Genomic DNA, 22,717 nt, shown 5'->3' on the forward strand with positions numbered 1-22,717 from the left:
CAGGGCTCGAACCCGTGTCCCCTGCATCGGCAGGCGGATTCTTAACCACTGAGCCACCAGGAAGCCCCTCTCCCCCTACTTTTAGAGTAACATTCCGATTTTCGTTTATAGGTGTAATATCTTCTCATATCTCTTTGAGGATGTGAAATAAAATTTATTTGAAGTTTTCTTTTGTTCCTGTATTTTTCTCTATTTTGTCTAGGTTTTTTTTCCTGTTTTTTGAAAGTTCTTCGTAGAAGCTCCAATATGTGGTTTTAGACTTTCTTTAATTAGCTCATTTATTTCTTATTTACATATTGTAACGTTCATCAAATACTGTAAACATTGAAACACTGAATAAATTAATACATTTCAGATGACCATAAAATTAAAGTACGCTCGTAGTAATTTGGCCCTGCAGTGAAAGGTGACAGCATTTTCCATTGTTTATCACATTTATTTTCCTCTCCTGAAAGAATTTCCCAAAAAAGTTATAAAAATAACTGAGAACAAACTTCTTAGCAAATCTAAATATTGACAAGCACTGTGCCCGTCCCTTCGTATCCTGTCGTGAAAAAGGGTTTTCTATTGTGCGAGTATAAAGAACGCATCATTATTACCATGTACGTGCATACATCCTTGGATAGCAATCAGGAGGGCTTTCTGTGGAATGAATTCTTGAATTTTTCCCAGCTGTTAATAATTAACTGTGTTATAGATAAGATTCAAGGTAAATTGTATATTAGCTTATTTAGTGGAAGTCTAAGATTGACAAGTATCTGTAGCAAGAAAGGCTATTTTGAGAATTTAACTCCCCGTAAAATACATACCAGGCTGTAATTAGTGCCGTCAGTACTTGCTGTTTCTCTGTCTACATTAGTGTTCTAGGCATGTTAGCAAGACTGAAAAATATTTCTGCTGGTTGTTAGACTGTTATTCTGAAATCATAAATACATACACTTAAACTAGACGAGTTGCTATATCGATGCCTCAAAATTATTTTAAATTACGTTCTAAACGCGAATAATGGCACAATTAAACAAAAGGCGATAAAATGCTATCAGAGTAGTTTGATTGCTTTGAATTTATTGAGGAAGTATTCCTTCTGAAAATAAAAGCTGAGAAGAGGGGGAAGAAAAAGGAAAAAGTGTTCAAGGAGGTTTTGCATGTGAGGCTGTAAGTCTCGTTCACCAGCGTCACTCTCCCCTATACTGACACCTTCGTAAGGCCTGGGGCACCTCTGAGAGAGGTGACGCTTCTGTTGATATTTCCTGTTCTAATTCATTCAGAGATCCTGAGATTACACCTACTGAAGCAGCTCTCAATTTGGGACATTTGAGGAAGCTGCCACTTGTCAGGGCCCCAAACTGATCGTTAGGAACTTTGAACATCACAGCTGGGACAAAGGGCAGGGTAGGCGAGTGCCTTTACAAAGTGCGGCATGATTTCAGCTTTTGTCTCATGTGGTGTTTGCTATGATTGTACAGACAGGCTTGTTGGACTCACTTGATCTCATCTGTAACCTTTTTCCCCATAGCTCTCTACCACGACCCCCAGAGCAATGGTTCTGGACCCGGCTTTGTGCCTTGCTCTGTCCGGTCATGTATAAGTGAAGGCCTCTGGGTAGACTTCCAGAAGTGCCTGGCCCATGAATAAATATTTACTTAGGGTTAAAATAAATGAGCTATAAACTTTAAGTACCATTTATAAAATTTAATGCACAGTGCCTCTGCGTCGCTTCTGTCTTTGGCCCTTGATCTGTAAATGTTGCTGTCAGCCAGAGCCCCGTCCATGGATTTCCTCTTTCTTCCTGACACAGTGTCCCTCACTGGATGACTTCTTCTCCCGTCGATGTGATTACTATCTATTTACTAATATCACAAACATTCTCCTTATATAGCTTCTCCCCTGAGCATCAGCCCTGCACTGTGAATTTCTCCCTGGAGAGCCCCCAGGTACTGCCCATTTCACACGCCCCCAAAACAAACTCGTCTTCCGCCCTCTCACCTCCAAGCTTCACCTCTGGTTGTGGTCGTTGGTTACTAACCATTAGGGAAATGCAAACCAAAACCACAGTGAAATACCAATTCACACTCATTAAGATGGCTACTTTTTTTTAAAAAAAAAGACACAGAAAGTAACAAGTGTTGGTGAGAAGATAGAGAAATCGGAACCTTTGTGCCTTGCTAGTGGGAAGGTAAAGTGGTGCGGCCACTGTGGAAGACAGTATGGAAATTCCTTTAAAAGTTGAACACGTAGCATTACCGTATAATCCAGCAATTCCATTCTGGTCATATGCCCCAAAGAATCAAAAGCAAGGACTTGAACAGTTACTTGGACATCCGTGTTCACAGGAGCATTATTCACAGTATCCAGAAGGTGGAAGCAACCCAAGTGTCCATCGGCGATTGAATAGATAAGCAAAACGTGGTCTGTGCATACACTGAAATACTATTCAGGCTTCAAAAGGACTGAAATTCTGCTAATTGCTACCCCATGGATAAACCTTGAAAACATTATGCTAAGAGGCATAAGGCAGACACAAAAGGACAAATATTGCCTGATTCCATTCATATGAAGTAACTGGAATAGTTAAATTCAGAGAGACGGAAAGCAGAACAGTGGTTACCAGGGACTCGTGGGAGGAACGAACGAGCAGTTGCTGGTTATGGGAACCCTTTCAGCTCGGAGCGATGAACAAGTTCTGGAGATGCGGTCATGATGATTTTACAACAGTGTCAGTGTACTTAATGCCACTGAACTGTACCCTTAAAAACGGTTCAAATGGTAAATGTTATGTACATTTTACCACAATAAAATAAGTAAAGCTATACTGAGCGAGTCTTTTCAGATATGTAGACACACAGTTTTCACATTTCTCTAGGGCAATGCATGCAGCGCTGTTCGCAACCTTGAAGAACAGCTGTCCAGTGTCCTTCAGAGTCTGAAGCCAGCCCTCTCCTCTCACTTCATTATCCTTGTTCTGGCCACCTGGAAATTCACAGCTGCTATGATTACATACAAGTCTTTCCTCTGCCTTTAATAGTCCTCTGCCCCCATGAGCTGATGATGGAATCTGACACTTCCAGACCCAGCAAGTACCTACCACCTTGGGGAAAGCTGTGGTGAGTCCTATAGACAGAATCCATTTCCAAAACAACTTTCCCATACTTCTGATTCATCCCAAACTTGTCCTCAACCACAGTGAGGTCTTTAAGGGCAAGGACGGTGTCTGCTTCACCTTTGTGACTGCTGCACGTAGCACAGCATAATTTGAAGCAGGGTCTTAGTAAACAGTTCGATAACTGAACTTTTAAAAATACATATGATTTTTCTAATCCTTCTCTGAGAGAGTAGACAGACCTTTTCCCCCACTTTCCAGAACAAATAAATAAGGAAAAGAAATGTCACACCTCGCCCAGGTTGCAGGCATCAAGTGGCTGAAGGGGATGGAGAGACGGTATCAGAAGTCTTGCCTTCTTACATCCCTGGTCTTTGGAGCCAGGCATTAAATCTTACCATCCATATGTTAAGAGCATTCCTTTATTGGTTATAAAACACACGTTCTCAGATATTTGCCATAGGTCCTGTCCATAAACGGAATGAGTATTTCTGCTACCTCTCCTGTAATAAACCCCCTGCCACTGTTCCAACACCAGGAGGTTGGAAACAACTGTGTCATTAATGGACGAGAACAGATCCTAACCAGGGATCCCAGATGAAAGCTTCATTATTTCATTACTAGCCTCCAGGGCGATTTGGTCTCCTAACACTGGAGCACGGGATTCGGGCTGAGAGTCTGAGCCTTGAACTATTAAGAAATGTAAGTAGTCCTTGACACAATTTGGAGCAATTACATTCTATTGTGCCAAGAATTCCGTATTAAAAATCGATTTAATTGTGCGTACTCCATCCGGTCGATATTATGATCTTTTATGGGAAGGAAACACGATTCTGTATTTACCTGATGGTCCGTAGGATAAGCATGTCATTTGGTAGCCCTGAAAAATTAAGGAAACATTGAAAGTGTTTACGAGATTTCCCTTTACTAACTTGTGGGACTCTTGAGCTGTAAGATTCAACGTCTTACATTGTTTGGGATTTTAATGGAAAAGAAAATGTTTCAACTGAAGCAAGAAAATTTCTACGTGCGCATCATATGCTATATTTATTTGCATGTGATATTCCTCTCTTATGCTTTTGACATTCTAATCCCTTTAAACATAACTTAGATGGTCATGTTAGTATGAATTGGTGTTTTTTTATTCAAAAAATCTGGATAATGAAAGGTGAGAGGCTTACTTTTGTCTGCTGGGTCGATTTCAACCATATTTAGCGAAGGACTGTGAGATTTCAGCTTAAAATATTGCAGGGAAATGTTTTTAAAACCAGAGTGATTGCATTTTGTTATGTGGTGTGTTTTTCAAAGGAATTTATATCTTAATCTGAAAAGGAGCCTTAGCTTCCTTCCATGGCATTAGAGGCGTAAGAATGAGATCAGTTTGTTAATAAGTGTTTTTGAACTGCTGACGTGCTTATAGTTGTGAAGTATTTTGTTCCTGTCACAATCTTAAACTGTCAACAGCATGGTTAGTTGCCTTAAATATTGATTTGATTCTGAATCGCCTTAACTTTTTTTTTTTTCAAAAGTCACTGATTTGTTAGGTAGGGTCTACTGTTACTAACTATAACAGTCTGTCAAACACCTATTTGGTAGCAGCCACAATATCTTTGTCTCTGTGCCCTGATTTCCTCATTTGTGAAATGCAGACCATGCCTATTTGTTAGGGTTGCTAGGAGCTTTAAATGAGATACTGTACTCCATTTAGAAGGTTCTGCTCGAAGGTTCTGTGCAGAGTAGGCATTAAATACACATTAGCTTTTATCATCATCATCAAAAACAACAATGACGGTTCTGTAGTGTGTGGTTTTCTTTCCATTCGTTCATTAAGAATGGAAGTTTGGGAAAGGTGTGGGGAGGAATAAATTAGGAGTTTGGGATTAACAGTACTCTCTATAAAATAGATAATCAGCAAGGACCTACTCTATAGCACAGGGAACTCTACTCAATACTGTGTAATAACCTATATGGGAAAAATATCTAAAAAAGAATAGATACACGTATATGTATAACTGAATCACTTTGCCATACACCGGAAACTAACACAACATTGTAAATCAGCTATACTCCAATATAAAATAAAAAGTTTTTAAACATGAAGCTTGGGGGGGGGGCGGGGATTAAGGAAGCTGCCCTGATCACGTAGCAATTCAGTGAATGGAATTGATATAATCTCTGGCTGCACGCATCTCACAAATGGTGGGGTATACAGGTAACAAGGCAACAGAAAGTACCGGAGAGAAATGAACACGGTGAAGTGACAGAGTAACAAGGCCTTCTCCTCTACATAATTCTTGAAAGGAGTGCTTCTTTGTTGTATGGTAGCAGTGTATAAAGGAAAAGTAACTTCCTCTCAGCTGCCTTTATTTCTGCACTAGTAGTCAGTAGCTTCCATGCTTTTCTTTGCATTCATGAAAATACGTAAACATGTGGCATTTTTGTTGTGGTTTTACAAGAAATGGATTCTGTACCCGTTACTCTAACTTTCTTTCTTGTGTTGGTTTGCCTTGAAAAAATCCTTAGAAGTTTTGTAAGTATGTGGTGTTTGCTGCTAGCATTGGGCCTGTCCAGGACTGACCCATAAAGAAAAAACTCTCCAAAGATTTCAGAGACGAACCCAGCCTGTTTATTACCACAGTCTTCATTTAACTCTGGCCACTCAATCCCATATTTATGGGGCAAAAGATACTGGAGGGGGGCTTCCCTGGTGGCGCAGTGGTTGAGAGTCTGCCTGCTGATGCAGGGGACACGGGTTCGTGCCCGGGTCCGGGAGGATTCCACATGCCGCGGAGCGGCTGGGCCCGTGAGCCATGGCCGCTGAGCCTGTGCTCCGCAACGGGAGAGGCCACGGCAGGGAGAGGCCCGCGTACCGCAAAAAAAAAAAAAAAAGATACTGGAGGGGAAGTTCCTAGGCTATCTTGCTACTACTGTTATTTTTGTGCTGTTATTATTTTTTAATTTCTGATAATCCTTACCCTATAATAGCATCCTGATTTTTCTCCCTTAATTTGCTGTCTACCTACCTAATGACTTACCTAGTCATTTTGCCTTTTCTTTTGTCAATCTCATACTGTTTCTTTGGCGTACATTCCTTCATTTACATACATATAGATTTTACATTTTAAAAGACAGGATTGCTGCATTTATCCCCTAATGAAGAACTTTAAGGGGTTTCCCCCTATGCTTTTTGTTTTGTTTTGTTTCCCACTGTTAACAGTACTGCAAAACAAGATCTGTTTTTATATACAGGTGATTTTATTTATGAGAAATGAACTTCTAAACATAGAATTTCTAGATGAAGTGTATGCTTCTTTTTTATCCTAATGCATACTGCCAGACCGAATTCCAAAAAGACCGTAGCCCTTTGACTTTTAAACAGATATCTTTAATCAGCTCAGACCTGACTGCATATCACTAGATCATGATGTTGCTGCCACTTTAGTGAGAAACCGAATGGCTAATTTATTTAATTACTCTCTGTAGGGTACTTTTCCACTTCAGTCCTCTACCGTGGGTCTTGGAAGAGCCGAGTAAATTGAGGAACAGCTCCCCCCATTCCCGGATGAAGCAATCATCCAAGTATGTGGCTGGGAGCTGAGAATCTGAGTGGCAGCAGGTCCAGCTGCCAATGTGGTACAGTGGCGGCTGGGACCCCTAGACAGGAGTCTGTGCAATTAGCCAGGACGGTTACTGCATTTTTGGCAGTGGGGCAGCAGTTAAAGCAAAAAAGAATCTTTTTCCAAGAAGGAAAAGCCATTTAATAAGTTTGGGTCAGTTCGCTCATAACAGCGCTACATTTGAGCAGGAGAAACCCCAGGAGCTTGGCAAACCATCACTACTGGCCAGTATTCCTCCCAGCTCACAAGTCTGAGGCCGTCCGGGCAGAACCTGGCTCTCTGCTTTGACTGTATCCATTTAATAGCATTCCTAGTTAACAGAGTGAAAGCAGAGGACTCTTTGCCCCCTTAATCCAGAAGAGTAAGATTTAGTGTCTGTAGAAGCCGTGGTCCGAGTAACCGCACAGCAGAGGGGGCGGGCAGTCTGTGTGTATCGCGGACTGTGTGCTTGGGCACGCAGCTTGAAACCGTGGTCCTCCAAAAATGACATTGATGTTTATGAATGGCGCAATGCTTTCTTTTTTGTAGATGAATCAACATTTGTATATGACTAACCACTGTGAAAGTCTGATTTTATAGTGTGTCAGGGAGCCATCGTGTACCTGTCCTGTGAATAAATAAAGTAAAAAGTCGGTACGTTTTCATAAATATTTTAAAATACAGTGTGTTCTCCTCCTTTTTCCATTTCACCTAGGGAAATCTTGCCAAAATAAAATCAAGTTTGAGTCTTTACAGTGTAAGAGAAAACCAGCTCATGGATTTTGAAATGAGAAGATGAATTCTGTTTGTTTTGTTTCTTTAGGTTTTAATTTTTTCTCTCCCAAATAAATCTCTCCAATGAAATACACAGGTCTGATCACCTAATGATGGATTATTTGAATGAAGGTTGAAATTGAATTGGAAATGTTGAAAATTAGCTGCCTTATACTTTTCAAAAAGCCGCAGCACCTGCAACTGATAAAAATTAGGACAAACATATCAAAAATCTTTGAAGAAACATGTGGTCCACCCAGTGCCAACTTGGACAGGATCAGAACACTGGCTGCTCAGAGGAAATATCTCAACATTCAACTAATCAAGGGTGTTAATCTGAAGTAAAGATTGAAAATTGTGACATGGTTAGGATTGCTCAGAGCAAAGGTTAATGCTGAGAAAGAGAAGCTTGATTTCTTAGGATCTTTTCCCCTTACTGTGTATTTTCAACAACTAGAATGTCATAGTTATATGAAATTCACTCTCAGTCTTTAAACTGATTTCTCATTAATAATTTATCAAGATCTATTTCTGGTTTAGGGATCTAATTTTGTCAAGGTCTGCATTCACATGCATTGCTACCACGGCCTCTGAAGAGTAAGGCCTGTGGTTCTGTGCATGAGGCGTCAGGCCAGAGAGTAATTACTCGAAAAGAAGCGAAGAGTTCTGAATCCTCACCCGCTACACACAGATTTAATCATGGCTTCCTGCAGTCTGTCCCATGGCGTTATTTTGCTTATAACAAACACGTTACAACATTATTTCGAAGTTTTATCAGGTTGACCTAATGAACCTATTTCTTTCATCCAGGGTTTCTCAGTAGTGGCACCCTTGACATCTTGGACCAAATAATTCTTTGCTGTAGGGAACTCGCCTGGGCATTGTAAGGTATTTAGCAGAATCTTTGGCCTCTACCCTCTGGTTGCCAACAGCGCCCTCAAAACAGTTTCCGGACGTTGTCAAGTGTCTCAAAGGCAAAATCAACCCTAGTTGAGAATAACTGCTCGCAACAGTTATCTAAATAAAACATGAACGTGTTTAAAAAGTTCAAAATAGTACGAGAGGTATGAGTGAGTCTCCATTACTACCACCTAGAGAACACTTCTGCTCCCTCAAGATAATGAACAGTTTCTCATGGGTCTTCCGGAAAGTCGCCATGCGTATGAGAGTGTATACACCTGCTCTGCATAATCATGACTACTCAACATATACCTTGGTATTTTTCATGTAATAATATATCAGTGAGAGTTCTGTATTACCATGTCACACACCTATATTGCTCTTTTTAATGTCTACATAGTATTTCATCGCTGTGGATGAATTATATCCATTTAACTAGCTACCGATATCCGTGCAGGTTCTAATTTCTTATCCTTCCAAATAATGCCATGGTAACATCCTTGTATTTTTATGTTGAATACTATGTGATTATAGCTGTAGGATATAGAGTATGTTCCTAAAAGTTGGAATTGCTGGGTCAAAGGAAAAATATATTAAACATATTTGTGGACAATGCTATATTACCATCTGGGTATAAGGGTAGCTGATTTCTCTGGTTATCAAGCTTTTAAATCTTTGCCCATTTGTTGGGTGAAAAATGATATCCCGGGCTTCCCTGGTGGTGCAGTGGTTGGGGGTCCGCCTGCCGATGCAGGGGACGTGGATTTGTGCCCTGGTCCGGAAGGATCCCACATGCCGCGGAGCGGCTGGGCCCGTGAGCCATGGCCGCTGGGCCTGCGCGTCCGGAGCCTGTGCTCCGCAGAGGGAGAGGCCACAGCAGAGAGGCCCGTGTACCGCAAAAAAAAAAAAATGACATCCCTTTGTGTGTGTGTTTCATAAAAAGTGAGATTTCCTACATTTATAAGTGGTTTTGTGTCCTGTGATCACACTGCCTGTATATTCTTTCCCTGTTTTCCTAACAGCTTGTTGGCATTTTCTTTCTTATTTGTAGGAACTCTTTATATAGTAAGGAAATTAGATCTTCACAGACGTTACAAATATATGTGTACTGTGTATTCATCTTCTTTCAACTTTATTAATATTTTTTGCTATAGAAATGAATTGTTTCAAATTTATTCCTCTTTTTGTTTGATTTCTGAGTTTGTCATACAGAGAGTCAGTTTCACATACAAAAAATAACTTTATTTTCCTGTTTTTTCCTAATGCTTTGAGTTAGTTTTTTATGGTTAAGTGTTCAAGCCATCTGTGATTAGTTTGAGTATATGGAGTGAGACCACAATACTCTACAGGTATAACTTTTCCTATACAGAATGGTAATTTATTATATGTTAAAGGGTATTTCAACAGAGTGAGATAAAGGTGGTTTATTAACCCAGTGCTGTTGACATAATTGCCTCACATTTGGGTACAAGATAAAGAAGCTGGTTCCATACTTGGTGCTTGCAGGGAAGCAGTGGAGGGCCACTGCAGCTCCATGAGGAAAGGCAGTGACCTCAGAATGGCAGGCGAGGGCCTTGTCCACTGTAGGGCTTTGTAAGTTAGGGTCATGAATTCAATCTTATTCGAATAGTGTTTCTTTTTCACATTGCTCTTGTACTTAGCATATATTTGGGGGTTTATATTTTTATCCATTCAGCATTTTTAAATGTATTATTAATATAACACATATTTGGTATTACTTCTGTCATCATATTTCATGTTATGTTTTCAACTCTTGATGTTTCCTTGGTTTCTACCTTTTGCTGAAATTCTCGTCATGCTTTATTTCCCTAAGGACTTGTGAACATCCACTGCTGACTTCTGGTGTTGTCTACTGTGCCCGAGAAACATGAAGCCAAACTTGACTTTTCCCCTCGTAGGCTAATTGCTTTTTCTGCCTGAATATATTAAAAAACTGATCCTATAAAATTTTAAAACTCATTAATTCATGTATCAGGGTTTGTGTGGTTGTTGATCTTTTGGTGGCCTTTGTTTTGTTTCCTGGAGACAACAGGTGTCTTCTCTATTTATTGGCTGATTGAGGTTTTAGAATATTTCAGGAATTTTTCTTCTATTATATCTTCGAACATTTGTTTCCATGCTTTTTTTTATACCTTTTTAAAAATAAATTTATTTTATTTATTTATTTTTGGTTGCGTTGGGTCTTCGCTGCTGCGTGCGGGCTTTCTCTAGTTGCAGCGAGCGGGATCCTCTCACTGTCATGGCCTCCCCCATTGCGGAGCACTGTCTCTAGGTGCGCGAGCTCAGTAGTTGTGGCTCACGGACTCCAGAGTGCGGGCTCAGCAGCTGTGGCGCATGGGGTTAGCTGCTCTGTGGCGTTTGGGGTCCTCCCGGACCAGGGCTCGAACCCGTGTCCCCTGCATTGGCAGGCGGACTCCCAACCACTGTGCCACCAGGGAAGCCCTCTCCTTTGTGTTTTTTTTTTAAGGTACACCTTTTGGGGTTTTTGTTGTTGTTGTTATCTTTGGAAAGCAGTCAGTTTCTCTCAAATTCAATGTTAACTTTTGTTCATTGCTCAGTTTTCTCGAGCCTGCCCTACCCTACCCTGACTGCTTTCAGCAGTGTCCATTCTGGGTTTTATTTCCATGGCCTTAATCTGTCACATCGACCTTTCCTTATCTGTTTCCTTCTTTGATATCTTACACATCTCATTTTAGCTCTTGTTTCAGTGAAAGACCACATATTCTTCAGCTCTTTTCGCCTCGTCAGGAGCATTCAAAATATTTTTCTGTGCTTTGACCTGGTTCTTTCTGTGGAGATTGTTTCATACTATTATCATTTATTTATATGTCACATTCTTCTGTTTGTATTTTTTCTTTGTTATTTTTTGATGATGTCTAGGGGAGGGGGCTTCACAGTTTTTTCAGAACGCTTTCTCATCAGTGTCTGTCTCTTCCGCACTGGTCACCTGTCACTCTGTAGTAATGACCACCTCCCTCGCCACCATTTCTTCTCCTCAGGTGAGTCGGAGACCTGCATGCCTCACAGGGAATCTCTGTGCATCACAGGTTTCCTGTTAGGTGAAGTTGCATTTCTTTCTTTTCACTTTGCCTCGATTGGTATCAGCTGAGTTGATTGCGCTCTTTGCTCGGTCCCGCGCCCTGCCATTCTCCTCAGTCACCTCTGGGGGGAAAAGGCATCTGTGTGTGCATTGCCCTTGAACTGCGGTTTGCCTGCTGTGTTGAATTGGACCAGGGACCTCAGCCATGACGCATACCTACCTCTGTATCTCACCCTCTGAATAAGCGCTGATTCAGCTCTTTCTGGGGTGGTTCCACCTCTTTGTTGGAAACCTTTTCCCTCGGAAGGTTTTGTCTTTTATTGACATCCTCCCTTGATTTGATCCTACTTCATCATATTTTTCAGCCTCTATTCTATGTCATTTGTAGTTTTAATTAAGGCTATCGCATAATTTCCTTGAAAATAACTTCTCTATTTTCAATTGTTTTCCTGCTTTCTGTTGATATTAGGGAGGGGAGGACAGTAAAAACAGTACTACTCTACCTTCAGCAAAAGGCACTACATTAACTGAATTAAGCAATAAAATAGTTGTGTTCAGTAGATATTTATCAATGTTCTCTGTATTGTTTGAATAGAAAAGTATAACACAATCTTGGGAAAATTAGATTAAGACCCTTGAAGCACTTTGTCAGTATGCTTGAATCAGGTGTGGACCTGGACTGTCATTGCACTAAAAGTTTGGTTGGAGTACTGATTGCCGAGACCTCATGTGATAGGGAGGCCGTGCAAATAAAATTGTTGTTTGGGGGATGGCTAATATTTGAAGAGGTGTGGTAACAGCATTCTGAGTGCAGAACAGAGCACAAACTTCTGATTCTTAGTTCTCCACCAGTATTTCTTCACTGAGAATAGCCAGGCCTCATGGGGACCTCTGGGGAGGTAGTTGACATGAAGAGTACATAGGAGTGAGGAAGGGTTTTTGAAGGTCAGCAAGCTTATCCTAGATTTCGGAGGGATCCCTGGTAGTCCTTTGAATGAGAGAGTGAGATGATGAAAAGCTGTGCTAAGAAAACTCTATCTGGCGGTTGAATTGAGGTATTTCGTTCGATCCCACTGGGACATGGTGAGTGAGTCCCTGTTTGTACCGCGCATCCTACTGGGTACAGTTGTGCAAATCTGGGAACAATTCCTGGCTCAGGAAACTTAGTCTGGGGGAGCCAAGAAACTGACTTAGAAAAATCTGACTTAGTAAAATGTCAGTAGCAGAGTTAATCTCAACCCAGATGATTATGGGGTGGCTGTTCTGTGTTGCCAGAGTCCTTCCACTGTAGTAATGGATTCAGTCTGTCATGATATTACACCACTAAGGTGGATTCTGTGATTAGCATGGGGTACATTAAAGACTACCCCACATCACCGGGATCCTGCTGTATCATATAAATTCAGCTGAATTTTAAACAGCGGCGTTTTGTATCCCGTATTTCTGTATTTACTTTTTTCTAAATCAGGTTTCCATTCAGCCTCCTTATGGCTCGCCCGTCTTCCGCTTCACTCTCACCGCCTCCATATCTTCTCCTAATTATACCTGGTAATGGTTCCTTCTCTAAGATAATTTTTTTTCTTTTATAAATGTATTTATTTAATTTATTTAGTTTTGGCTGTGTTGGGTCTTCGTTGCTGCACACGGGCTTTCTCTAGTTGTGGTGCGCGGGCTTCTCATTGTGTTGGCTTCTCTTGTCGCGGAGCACAGGCTCTAGGCGCGCGGGCTTCAGTAGCTGTGGCACACGGGCTCGGTAGTTGTGGCGCACGGGCTTAGTTGCTCCGCGGCATGTGGGATCTTCCCGGACCAGGGCTCGAAGCCGTGTCCCCCTGCATTGACAGCAGATTCTTAACCACTGCACCACCAGGGAAGTCCCAATAATTTTTTTTTTTTGTCGTTCATGTCCCTGGCACTTTGCTCTGCAGTTGTTTTTATGTCAGTCTTGCCTAATCAATTAGAATTATGGTCTACTTGAAGATATAATCTGTACTTAATTTATTTATACATCCCATGTTACTCCAAAAGATGATTTGAGTATGTTGCCCTTTGCTGAGGTGGTGGACATTTGATTAAGGAGGGTCAGTATTTTATGAGCTAAGAACACACATGACCAACAGAGGAGTTTCTGTGGTTTTTTATTTATTTTTATCTATTTGAAAGTCCTACAAAGATAAATCATATTTATCGAGTCAACTTTATAGGAGAAAGAACATGAAGTTGAGACCCTTCCAGTATTGAGAAAGTGTTGACACAAAACATATTAGATGTAAATTAAACATAAACTGCTTTTCTGTAAATATGTACGTGCTACCTCTTAAAGTCGATGTACGCCTTAAATTTTCGTTAAAATATTGGTATTTGTGATACTGGGAATCTGTATTTTGTGAAAGAGCCGCGGCTGCAATCCTCTGGTGCTTTATCTCGCAGCAGCTGTGTCCAGCTGGTGGTCCACATTCCCCACCACGCCTTCGGTGAATGGAAGCATTTAGGTCCATATTGATACAAAACTTCATGAACTTTTTTCTCTTTCAGCTTTGGTTCGCCTTCGTTAATGGATTTTCTGGGCAGATTTTATTTGAACGTTGGTGCATTGGCTTGTACAACGTGGTAAGCATTCTCCACTTCTCTCTGATGGCGTGCAGAACTAAACTGTTTGTGTCTGGGAAGTGTATCTAAGTCCCTCATCTGCCTCCATGGCAGGCAGCACAAATACATCTTTAGGGCCTTTGTTGCTGCCCCACATCCTGCAGAAGCCCAAACTCTCCACACATGGTTTCAATCATAGCAGATCATTCTTGAATAACCCCATGAAATTATTAACCCATATATCTTGAAAATAGACCCTTGTTACCTCCTGACTGAATGCCCGGGCAACATTTCCATGTTTTTAGCTCAAGAAAAAAATTTCTGAGCTACGTCTAAACTCATTCCACTCCATGATTTTATTTCTGAATTCTTAAACCTATGCGAATATACAACGTGTAACCTGGTGTCCTTTTTGTCCTTCTTAAAAGCGTATCTGTCCTTGTGGAAGAATGTTTCCTCCCACAGTTAGTGCTAAAATAATGAATTCTGACTTCCAGCTCCCATGGTGACTGGTAATCAGCTTATTTGGTATTTTTCATGATTTTAGAGCTCTGTTTTCATTACTCGACTGTAATGAATTCAAAAGCTAGACATAAATATAAACTATAGACTAAGATGACTGTGTAGCTACTCAGTCTTTTTTTTACTGGCAAGGGGTATAGCTTGGTGCTGTAGAGACCCGAGTACGCCACATTTCTGGAGTTGCACTTTCACCACTGCTTTGGACCCTAACTCTGACATTCTCTGCCCTGGGGGAGTTTATACTCTGAAGCAGCCATCATAGGTAGACATAGATGGAAGTTACCAGACATACAATGAGATAAATCGTGGTGCTGTAAGTATTTACAATTTGTATATACATTCGTGGCTGGCTATTCAAATCATCCATTCTCAGACTCCTCCCCCCCACACACACCCTTTTTTAGTAGCTGCTGTGCTAGGTGTTATGTATAACATGCTGCATACAACACGCTGCTTCAGCCCTGTAGAGCTCGATGGGTTCAGAGGGTCACACGTGTAGACTAAGATGCCGCTGAACCATGTTCAGATCTTGGGTTTAGGCAGCATTCCGAAGATGGTAAGTGTGTTACTCACTGCAAAGTACACTAGTACATTTGTTGCTAATAATTATGCCCCCAAAGACAAAACTGACAGGTGATGAGAGCAGGGCTGAATTGATGGCCGCGTATCACCTATGCTTGAAAAGCTACTCTGACCCCCTACCACATGGAAAGGGGCTCCAGGGCCTCCCCTTGGACAGATGGTTAACTTTGCAGGACTTAAAAGTGTCTTGAGTAGGTTAAAGTTATGTGACCGTTTAGGGGGAAATATACTGACTGCTCCGTAGTGATTTAGTGTTGGGAGTGGCCAACCCAGGCCCACATACGTACTTGTAACTAGAAGGCTGGGACCTAGGAGGCTATGTTTAGTGCTAAGGACTGAAATACATGTCACTGGTTACACAATAAATGGATCTTAGCCCTCTTCTCATGCTCAGGCAGGAGTGCTAGGTTCTTTCCTTAGCACCCTGCAGTCTTGGGCAGTTCGGATTCATCCAACAAACTCGTAGGGAGTGGCTATTACACATCAGATGCCCATAGGCTATAGGATGATGGTGGTCAAGATATGGTCCCCAGACCACTTGCAGGAGAAGCACCAGGATTTCTCTGAAGATGCAGATTTCCCAAACATCATCCTAACTTAACAAAGAGTTTCTCAGAGGTACTGAGAAGCAAAACAAAAATTTAAATAAAACTTTCTAGCAGTGGTTACCCACATTAAAGTTTAAGACCCACGATGACCTCTGATCCCTAGGGTTGGGGATATGTTTTATCCCCTTTGTATCCTCCAGATGAGGGACGATACGGCAGCAGAGAAGTGAATTCCCAAGTGAAATGGCCCTGTGACCACGGGTCCACGGTACCAGTGTGGCAGACGGTCACCAGGGAGCGGTGGCAGAGTTGGGACAGTCAGATCCAGTGGGGTCAGAGGGTCATTGGCCTCCACAGTCAATCACTGGAAGGACCAAAGCTTTTGAGGACTTGGAAGTCTGCCCCCATAACAATTGTCTTGGTAACTTTTGTTTGAAATAAATAGAAACTTAGAGAAGAGTTGCAAGAAAGAGTACAGAGAACGGTATACCCAGACTCATCAATTATTGGCATTTTGCCTACCACATGCGTCTCTCTAAAGACACGCACACATGTGCTTACGTAGGCTCGTGTGCACATACACTCCAACACGTATATTTCTGAGCCAGCTGGGAGTCAGTTAAGACATAATGCCCATACTGTTCATCCTTTAGTGCATAGCTGGACCATTCTCTTCCATAACCACAGTATAATGATCAAAATCATACAGTGTAACATGGATACAATACTACTGTCTAAGCCCTACTACCCCGTATTCCAATTTTGTGGTTACTCCTCTGTTTAGCCTTTGCTTCCACTCCAGGTCCCTCTGCAGTTTGTGACATCTGAGACATTGCTACTGACCCCTCTTCTGGGCTGGAGTCTCCCTTGCCATTTTCTTTTTTTTTTTTAACATCTTTATTAGAGTAGAATTGCTTTACAATGGTGTGTTAGTTTCTGCTTTATAACAAAGTGAATCACTTATATCCGTTGCCATTTTCTGCAAGCAGTATTGCTTTTTTCCTTTTCGGTACTTAACGCTTCATGTTTGATTCCCCAAGCCAGCTAAAGTAGAAAGTCATCGTTTCTCAGTCTCATTCTCAGAGCAGATTACATAGCATTGAAACTCCTCCATCTCCCAAGGTCGTGAATCAATGCCATCCTATTAGATGCTCATTATATCCATAGTCCAATTTCTACATCATTTTAGGTTATGAGCAGAATGAGACTAAAGAGGCTACCAGTGACAAAAGCTACCATGATCAGATGGATGTTAGCTACATGTTATCCACTTTTTAGTGAAGAGATAACTCTTTTGAGCACTGTTTCAGAAAATATCTCCTCCTTAATTTTCAAGCCAGCAGAATTTGAAGAAAACTGAGCCAGTCTTACTTATAAACATAAATATAAAAATTGTAAATAAGGTATCAGCAAATAGAATTCAACGATGAATCAAAAGAATAAAATATTTGACAAAGGATTTATTTCAGGAATACAGGAGGCTCAAAACTTTTAAATGTTTCTAAGTATCACTGTATCAGCCAAAAAAAGAAAAATGTGATCCCATCCGTAGATGGTGCAAAAGTCTTTGAGTCAATTCAGCTGCCCGTTCCAAAATAAGGACCCTAAATAATATAGGAAAGAAATAAGTCAATTAACTATAAGGCAGGCTGTTTATTAAAAAAACCAGCAGCATATTGCCATAAATGGTAAAATGCTAAAATGATTTCATTTTAAATAAGAAATTAGTCAGGGATTCCTGCCATCACTCTACAATTCAGCATTGTTTTGGAATTTTCAGCAACTACCAAGAAAATTAAATAACTATTACAAATACTAGGAAAAAGTGAAATATTTCTGTGCTTATACAAATATATGCACCAAAAATGGCCATGTTAAATATGTTCATATATGACTGTACATCTAAAAAACCCAAAACATACCAGTAAAGAAATACTAGGATTATAAGAAAATTTGATAAGGTGGCCAGATTCATAATAAATATATAAAAACCCATAGTTGTTTTCCGTCCTGGCAATCACTAGCTTTTTTTTTTTTTTAATTCTAACAATGAGCGCTTAGAAATGCAAGGAGAATAGTAATTCCTTTCAAAATAGCAATTAGAATTATACATTTCATAGGAACAATTTTTATAGTACTTCCATGAAAAACACCCCAAATCTTACCTAAGTATATGCAACAAGATTTAACCAAATGGAAAGTCATACTATTTCCTTGTATGGGAAGACTTAGTATCATAAAAAACTTAGTATCAACCCTTCCAAAATTAGTATATAAATTTATGTGATTCCATATAGAATCCCAGCGGATGATTGTTTCGGGGGTGGGGGGAGAAGGGAATTGCGTAAAATGATAGTAAGGTATGAATGGAATTAACAGGCATCTAAGAATAAATATGCAAAGCATGCTCAAAAAAGACCAATCAGAAAGGTAGACTTATCTGAACATCTGACTATACTATAAAGCTACCATAACCACGTCAATGTGATACTGACAGAGAACTGGACAAATAAGTCAGGGAACTTAGCGCTAAAGTTGGTGGTCCAGGGAAATGAACATTTTTTCAAAGTAAGAGTCAAAACTTAGGTTGATACTAATTTTTCAAGCTGGAGAGTATTAAATAGAATATAACAAGCATTGCTGACAGGGAAGCAGGGAGAAGATTGCTGTCCTTTCTGAAGGGAGAGATAAACAATGGGAACCTTTTCTGAAAGCAGCAAGGAGCATCCTCTAAAGTTTAAAATACATGGATTTTTTTGCCCTTACAGACCTGCTTTTGGGAACCTTTCGCATAGAAATAAAAGATAAAGGATAGATGTTACAATGTGTTCTAGGTGTTTATTACATGATGTTTGTGGCAGTGAAGAACTAGAAATAACATGAATGCCTGTCCATAGGTGATGGTTGAAAAACTATGATCCATCCACACTGTGAAATATTATGTGAGCACGAAAAAGGCTGCTTCGGGGTCAAACCCAGGGTACCTGGGGACTTCCCGTGGTGTATTGTTTAATGAGAAAAATAAGATGAAGAAAATGTGTTTGATGTCTTGCTTCTGTAAAACAAATAATGATCCCGAGCAGTGTGTGTGTAGAGGGGGAAGGGGTATGCTACAAGCTGGGTGGTTGTTAGCCTGGGGATGTGATGGGGGAGAGAATTTGAAGTGGGAGGAAGGAGGAAGTAAGTGAAAAAAGGAAAAGAAAAAATAAAGCTGGCTGTGTAAAGAGTACGCAGATAGCTTCTTTAACCAAACAGTGAGGGCGAGTTTATATACTGAGTGTGCAGAGCTTTTGAGATGCTGTGGGGTGCTCTGCTCTAGCGTTTGTTATTGTGAGATGTGAATGCCACCGCTCTGGATCTTGTTCTCCCTGAAATCTAGAACATTGACAGCCCAGGGCTGTTTTCCTCTACGCTCCCGGGTGAAGATGGAGCTGCTGGTGAGTTTTATGGGCCACACCCCACCGCAGCTCTAGTTGCTTTATCCCAACAGACTTGGAAAAGGCTGACTCCTCTGGTCGGATGTTCAGGCTCCCGGGAACTGGCGTGCAATCAGAACTCTCGTAGAGACGCACATCCAGTTCCCACGGCCCTGAGAGCTCGCTGGGCTCGTGGGTCCAGATTTGCTTGATGCTGATGCAGAGTAGGGAGCGACCCGTGCACACACCCGAGGAGAAGGTGGTCCTCGGGTCTGCCGCACCGCCTGGGCTGGATGACGTGCTTGTACCAACCCTCTTCTTCAGCTATGTCACACGCTATAGAGGACAGGTGAAGGTAACAGTCTTAGGAAGCACCGTCCAAGGGACTTCCCTGGTGGTGCGGTGGTTAAGAATCCGCCTGCCAATGCAGGGGACATGGGTTCGAGCCCTGGTCTGGGAAGATCCCGCATGCCGCGGAGCAACGAAGCCCGTGCACCACAACTACGGAGCCTGCGCTCTGGAGCCCGTGAGCCACAACTGCTGAGCCCACGTGCCACAACTACTGAGCCTGTGCTCTAGAGCCCGCGAGCCACAACTACTGAGCCCACGTGCCACAACTACTGAGCCTGTGCTCTAGAGCCCGCGAGCCACAACTACTGAGCCCACGTGCCACAACTACTGAGCCCATGTGCTGCAACTGTTGAAGCCTGCATGTGTAGAGCCCGTGCTCCGCAACAAGTGAAGCCACTGCAATGAGAAGCCCACACACCGCAACAAAGAGTAGCCCCCGCTCGTCACAACTAGAGAAAGCCTGCGCACAGCAATGAAGACCCAATGCAGCCAAAACTAAATAAATAAATTTATTTTTTAAAAAAAAGGGAAGTACCCTCTGCCCAAGAGCTTGTCATCCTGGGAGGTCATTCTGTCTCCATCCCAGCCTTGTCTTGTGCCGTGTCCCTAGCTAACCGCCGTCCTAACGTCCTAAGCTTCCCCACAAACGTGCTATCCGTGTTTGTGCCTCACAGCTTTGTGACGGGTGCTCCTTTCCTGGTGGTGCTTCCCTCTGCGTCCCTCCCACCAAATCCTGCAGGTCCAGTACCTTACAGGGCAGAAGCTGTTTAGTCCAAGCATCCTTCCTTGACTCCCCCTCTCCTCTCCCCCAGGAGTGATTTTGCAGAGTGCTGTGTTTTAAGTTTGTTCTATGCCTGTTGCCAGCTGCCCGTCCCCAGCTCTGCAGCAGACGGAGTTCCTAGCAGTCAGGGACCTGCTTCCTTGCCTCTTCCTCCTTCTGCTTCTAAATCTCTCTTTCTCTTTCACAATACCTGGCCCATCATGCGTTCCCCTTAAAAGTCCATCGAATGAATAAGTGGGTGAAGTACATAGTGCTTCCTGAAATGTGAGTGTGAAATCAGGATGGAAAGTTGCACCCCAGCACTCACAGGAAAACACTGCCGCGCTGCACAGAGCTCACCACGGTAGGATTCTAAGTCACAGCTCGTCTACAGAGGAGGGCACTTGTTCCTGGAACAGACTTCTTGGCTAATCAGATACTTAGGATGTCGTTTTTAGCGTTCAGTATATTCATTTGGTGCTGATTAGGCAACAGTTTAAAATGGTCTTTTCGTTTGTTTGTCGGGAGGGTGTCCGGGGAGTCGCGAATCACTGAACCTCAGGTTTGGACTCAGTCGAGAGCTAAGTCATCATCGCGTAGACCTGAACCACCAGAACCGTGTGAGCGGAAGGGCCTCTGGTGATGGCGCACTGTTGTCTACGCAGATTTTCACGGCGCTGCCCCCCTTCACTCTGGGCATCTTCGAGAGGTCCTGTAGCCAGGAGAGCATGCTGAGGTTCCCGCAACTCTACAAGATCACCCAGAACGCCGAGGGCTTCAACACCAAGGTAAGCCACGCATGCACAGGGCCCCTCAGAAGGCACAGGTGCTGTGTCCTGTCCCTCAGCGCTGGTACCTGCTCAGAGGGGGCGTCTGAAGGGAGGTGAGGCCCCGGGTCTCTCCCGGTATCTCAAGCACGGTGAATTCAAGCTGCCACATCGGGAAGGAAGCGTCTGTCCCTTCCTGTTCAGTAACGCCTTCTTCTTCCCTATGTGGGCCCCCCATGACCATGTGGCCGGCGGCCCGCACGCCCCAGGACCTGTAGGATCCAATCATCCCCCACCTCATAGAGCCCTGTCGCCTGGCACGGCCCTCCCTCCGTCACTGCCTGGTTCTCAGGGACAGGAAAATGTCCCTTTAGCCAGTGAGGAAAGTTGGCCAGAGGTGAACACAGGAATCGAGTCAGGCGTGGGTATTATTTTCAGTCTGGTGGACCAGGAAAGAGAAAACATCTAGACAGACATGGAGTAGGCAGTCCTGAGATGAGCCTGGCTTAGGTGTTACGGGGTCCCGCCATCAGGAGCGGCTAAGGAGTCTGGTGTGTCACTGACCCGCCGGCCACAGCTAGGAGGGCAGAGGTGAGGGCCCCCGGCTGGAAGGGGAAGTAGGTACCCGGCTGGGTTGGGAGGCAAAGATGCCCACGTGCCTGCATCGCCGTGTTTCCGTCTCCAGTGTTTGTGCAGGAGGGGAGTTGGAGGCTGGAACAGAGGCTCGATGCCCAGCTCAGTTAAGACACCATGTGCCGGTTGTGTGTGATTAGCCTGCGTGGACACCAACCAAGGCTTTAGGGAGGATGCCACGGGCGTCCTCGGTAGAGAGCAGTCTCTGAAGGCTTCGTTTTGAGCCAGGTGTCGTGCTTGTCTTCCTTCAGGGCTGCCTCCTGTTTGGGAAAGTGTAACAGGCATGTCCACATCTGGAAAAAACACAAGGGGATACTGCTGGTTCTAGTGTGTTCCATGCACAAGGAGACGGGGCTGACTAATTATATCGGTCCTTGTTCACCGTGGCTCTGTCAGTGGGAAATATGGCCTGTTTATTCCACATTGTTCACATAAATCGTTACAACAGAGTTTGAATTCAAAGGCCACGTAAGGAGAGAGGTGGGGGGGGACCCATTGGAAAGGGAGCCGAACTGAGGATGCTTGGAGACTGACCTGCAAGCATTTTGAAGATCTGGGGGTGGGGGGACAGGGGGCATACAGAGAGCAGGGAGAAGATAGGAAAAAAATGAGCATTTAAAATAGGAAAATCCCACTGTCTTACAATTTCTTATTATTTTCTGTTGTCCCATCACTACTTAAGCTCCAACTATATATATATGACAATTCCCAGAACAATTTGTAGATTTTTAAATCAATTCAATCTGGCTTTAGTAATTCTGTCATCTCAGAGTTAAAAAGATGAATGAAATGCATTTATGAAACTATAAGTTAGAAGAAACTAAACTTCGTGTTCTTTTGTTTGACCTTTCAGGTGTTAAAGAGAATTTTTAAACGTGTATGATATTCATCTAAATCCTAAAAACTGAAAAACTGTATGGGAGGGATTTTAAGGGGTGAAACGAAAGAGTGAGCGTGCTGTGTAGGAATTTACATTTTAAATGTTTTTCATGCTTTCAGAAGTATGGCTTCAGTCTCTTAATTAACAGTTTGACCCAATACCCTTTCTCTGGATGACTGTAAAATGTGGTCTTTCTTTCCGTTCTAAAGGAAATGCATCGTCATTTATTTTTTGGATGTGG

General features: G+C 42.6%; 1 protein-coding gene across 2 annotated transcripts in view; it reads left to right on the forward strand.

The window, feature by feature from the left end:
- The window catches only part of LOC115866786 (phospholipid-transporting ATPase IB), a 529,444-nt gene that overhangs the window by 358,429 nt on the left and 148,298 nt on the right, over nt 1–22,717 (forward strand). For both annotated transcript variants that reach the window (XM_060287727.1, XM_060287726.1), the window contains exons 28-29: nt 13,964–14,038; nt 20,862–20,984. In XM_060287727.1, coding sequence (XP_060143710.1) covers nt 13,964–14,038; nt 20,862–20,984 — 198 coding nt within the window. The remainder of the gene's footprint in view (nt 1–13,963; nt 14,039–20,861; nt 20,985–22,717) is intronic.

Source organism: Globicephala melas, chromosome 18 (genome assembly GCF_963455315.2).
Source record: "Globicephala melas chromosome 18, mGloMel1.2, whole genome shotgun sequence".
NCBI lineage: Eukaryota > Metazoa > Chordata > Mammalia > Artiodactyla > Delphinidae > Globicephala > Globicephala melas.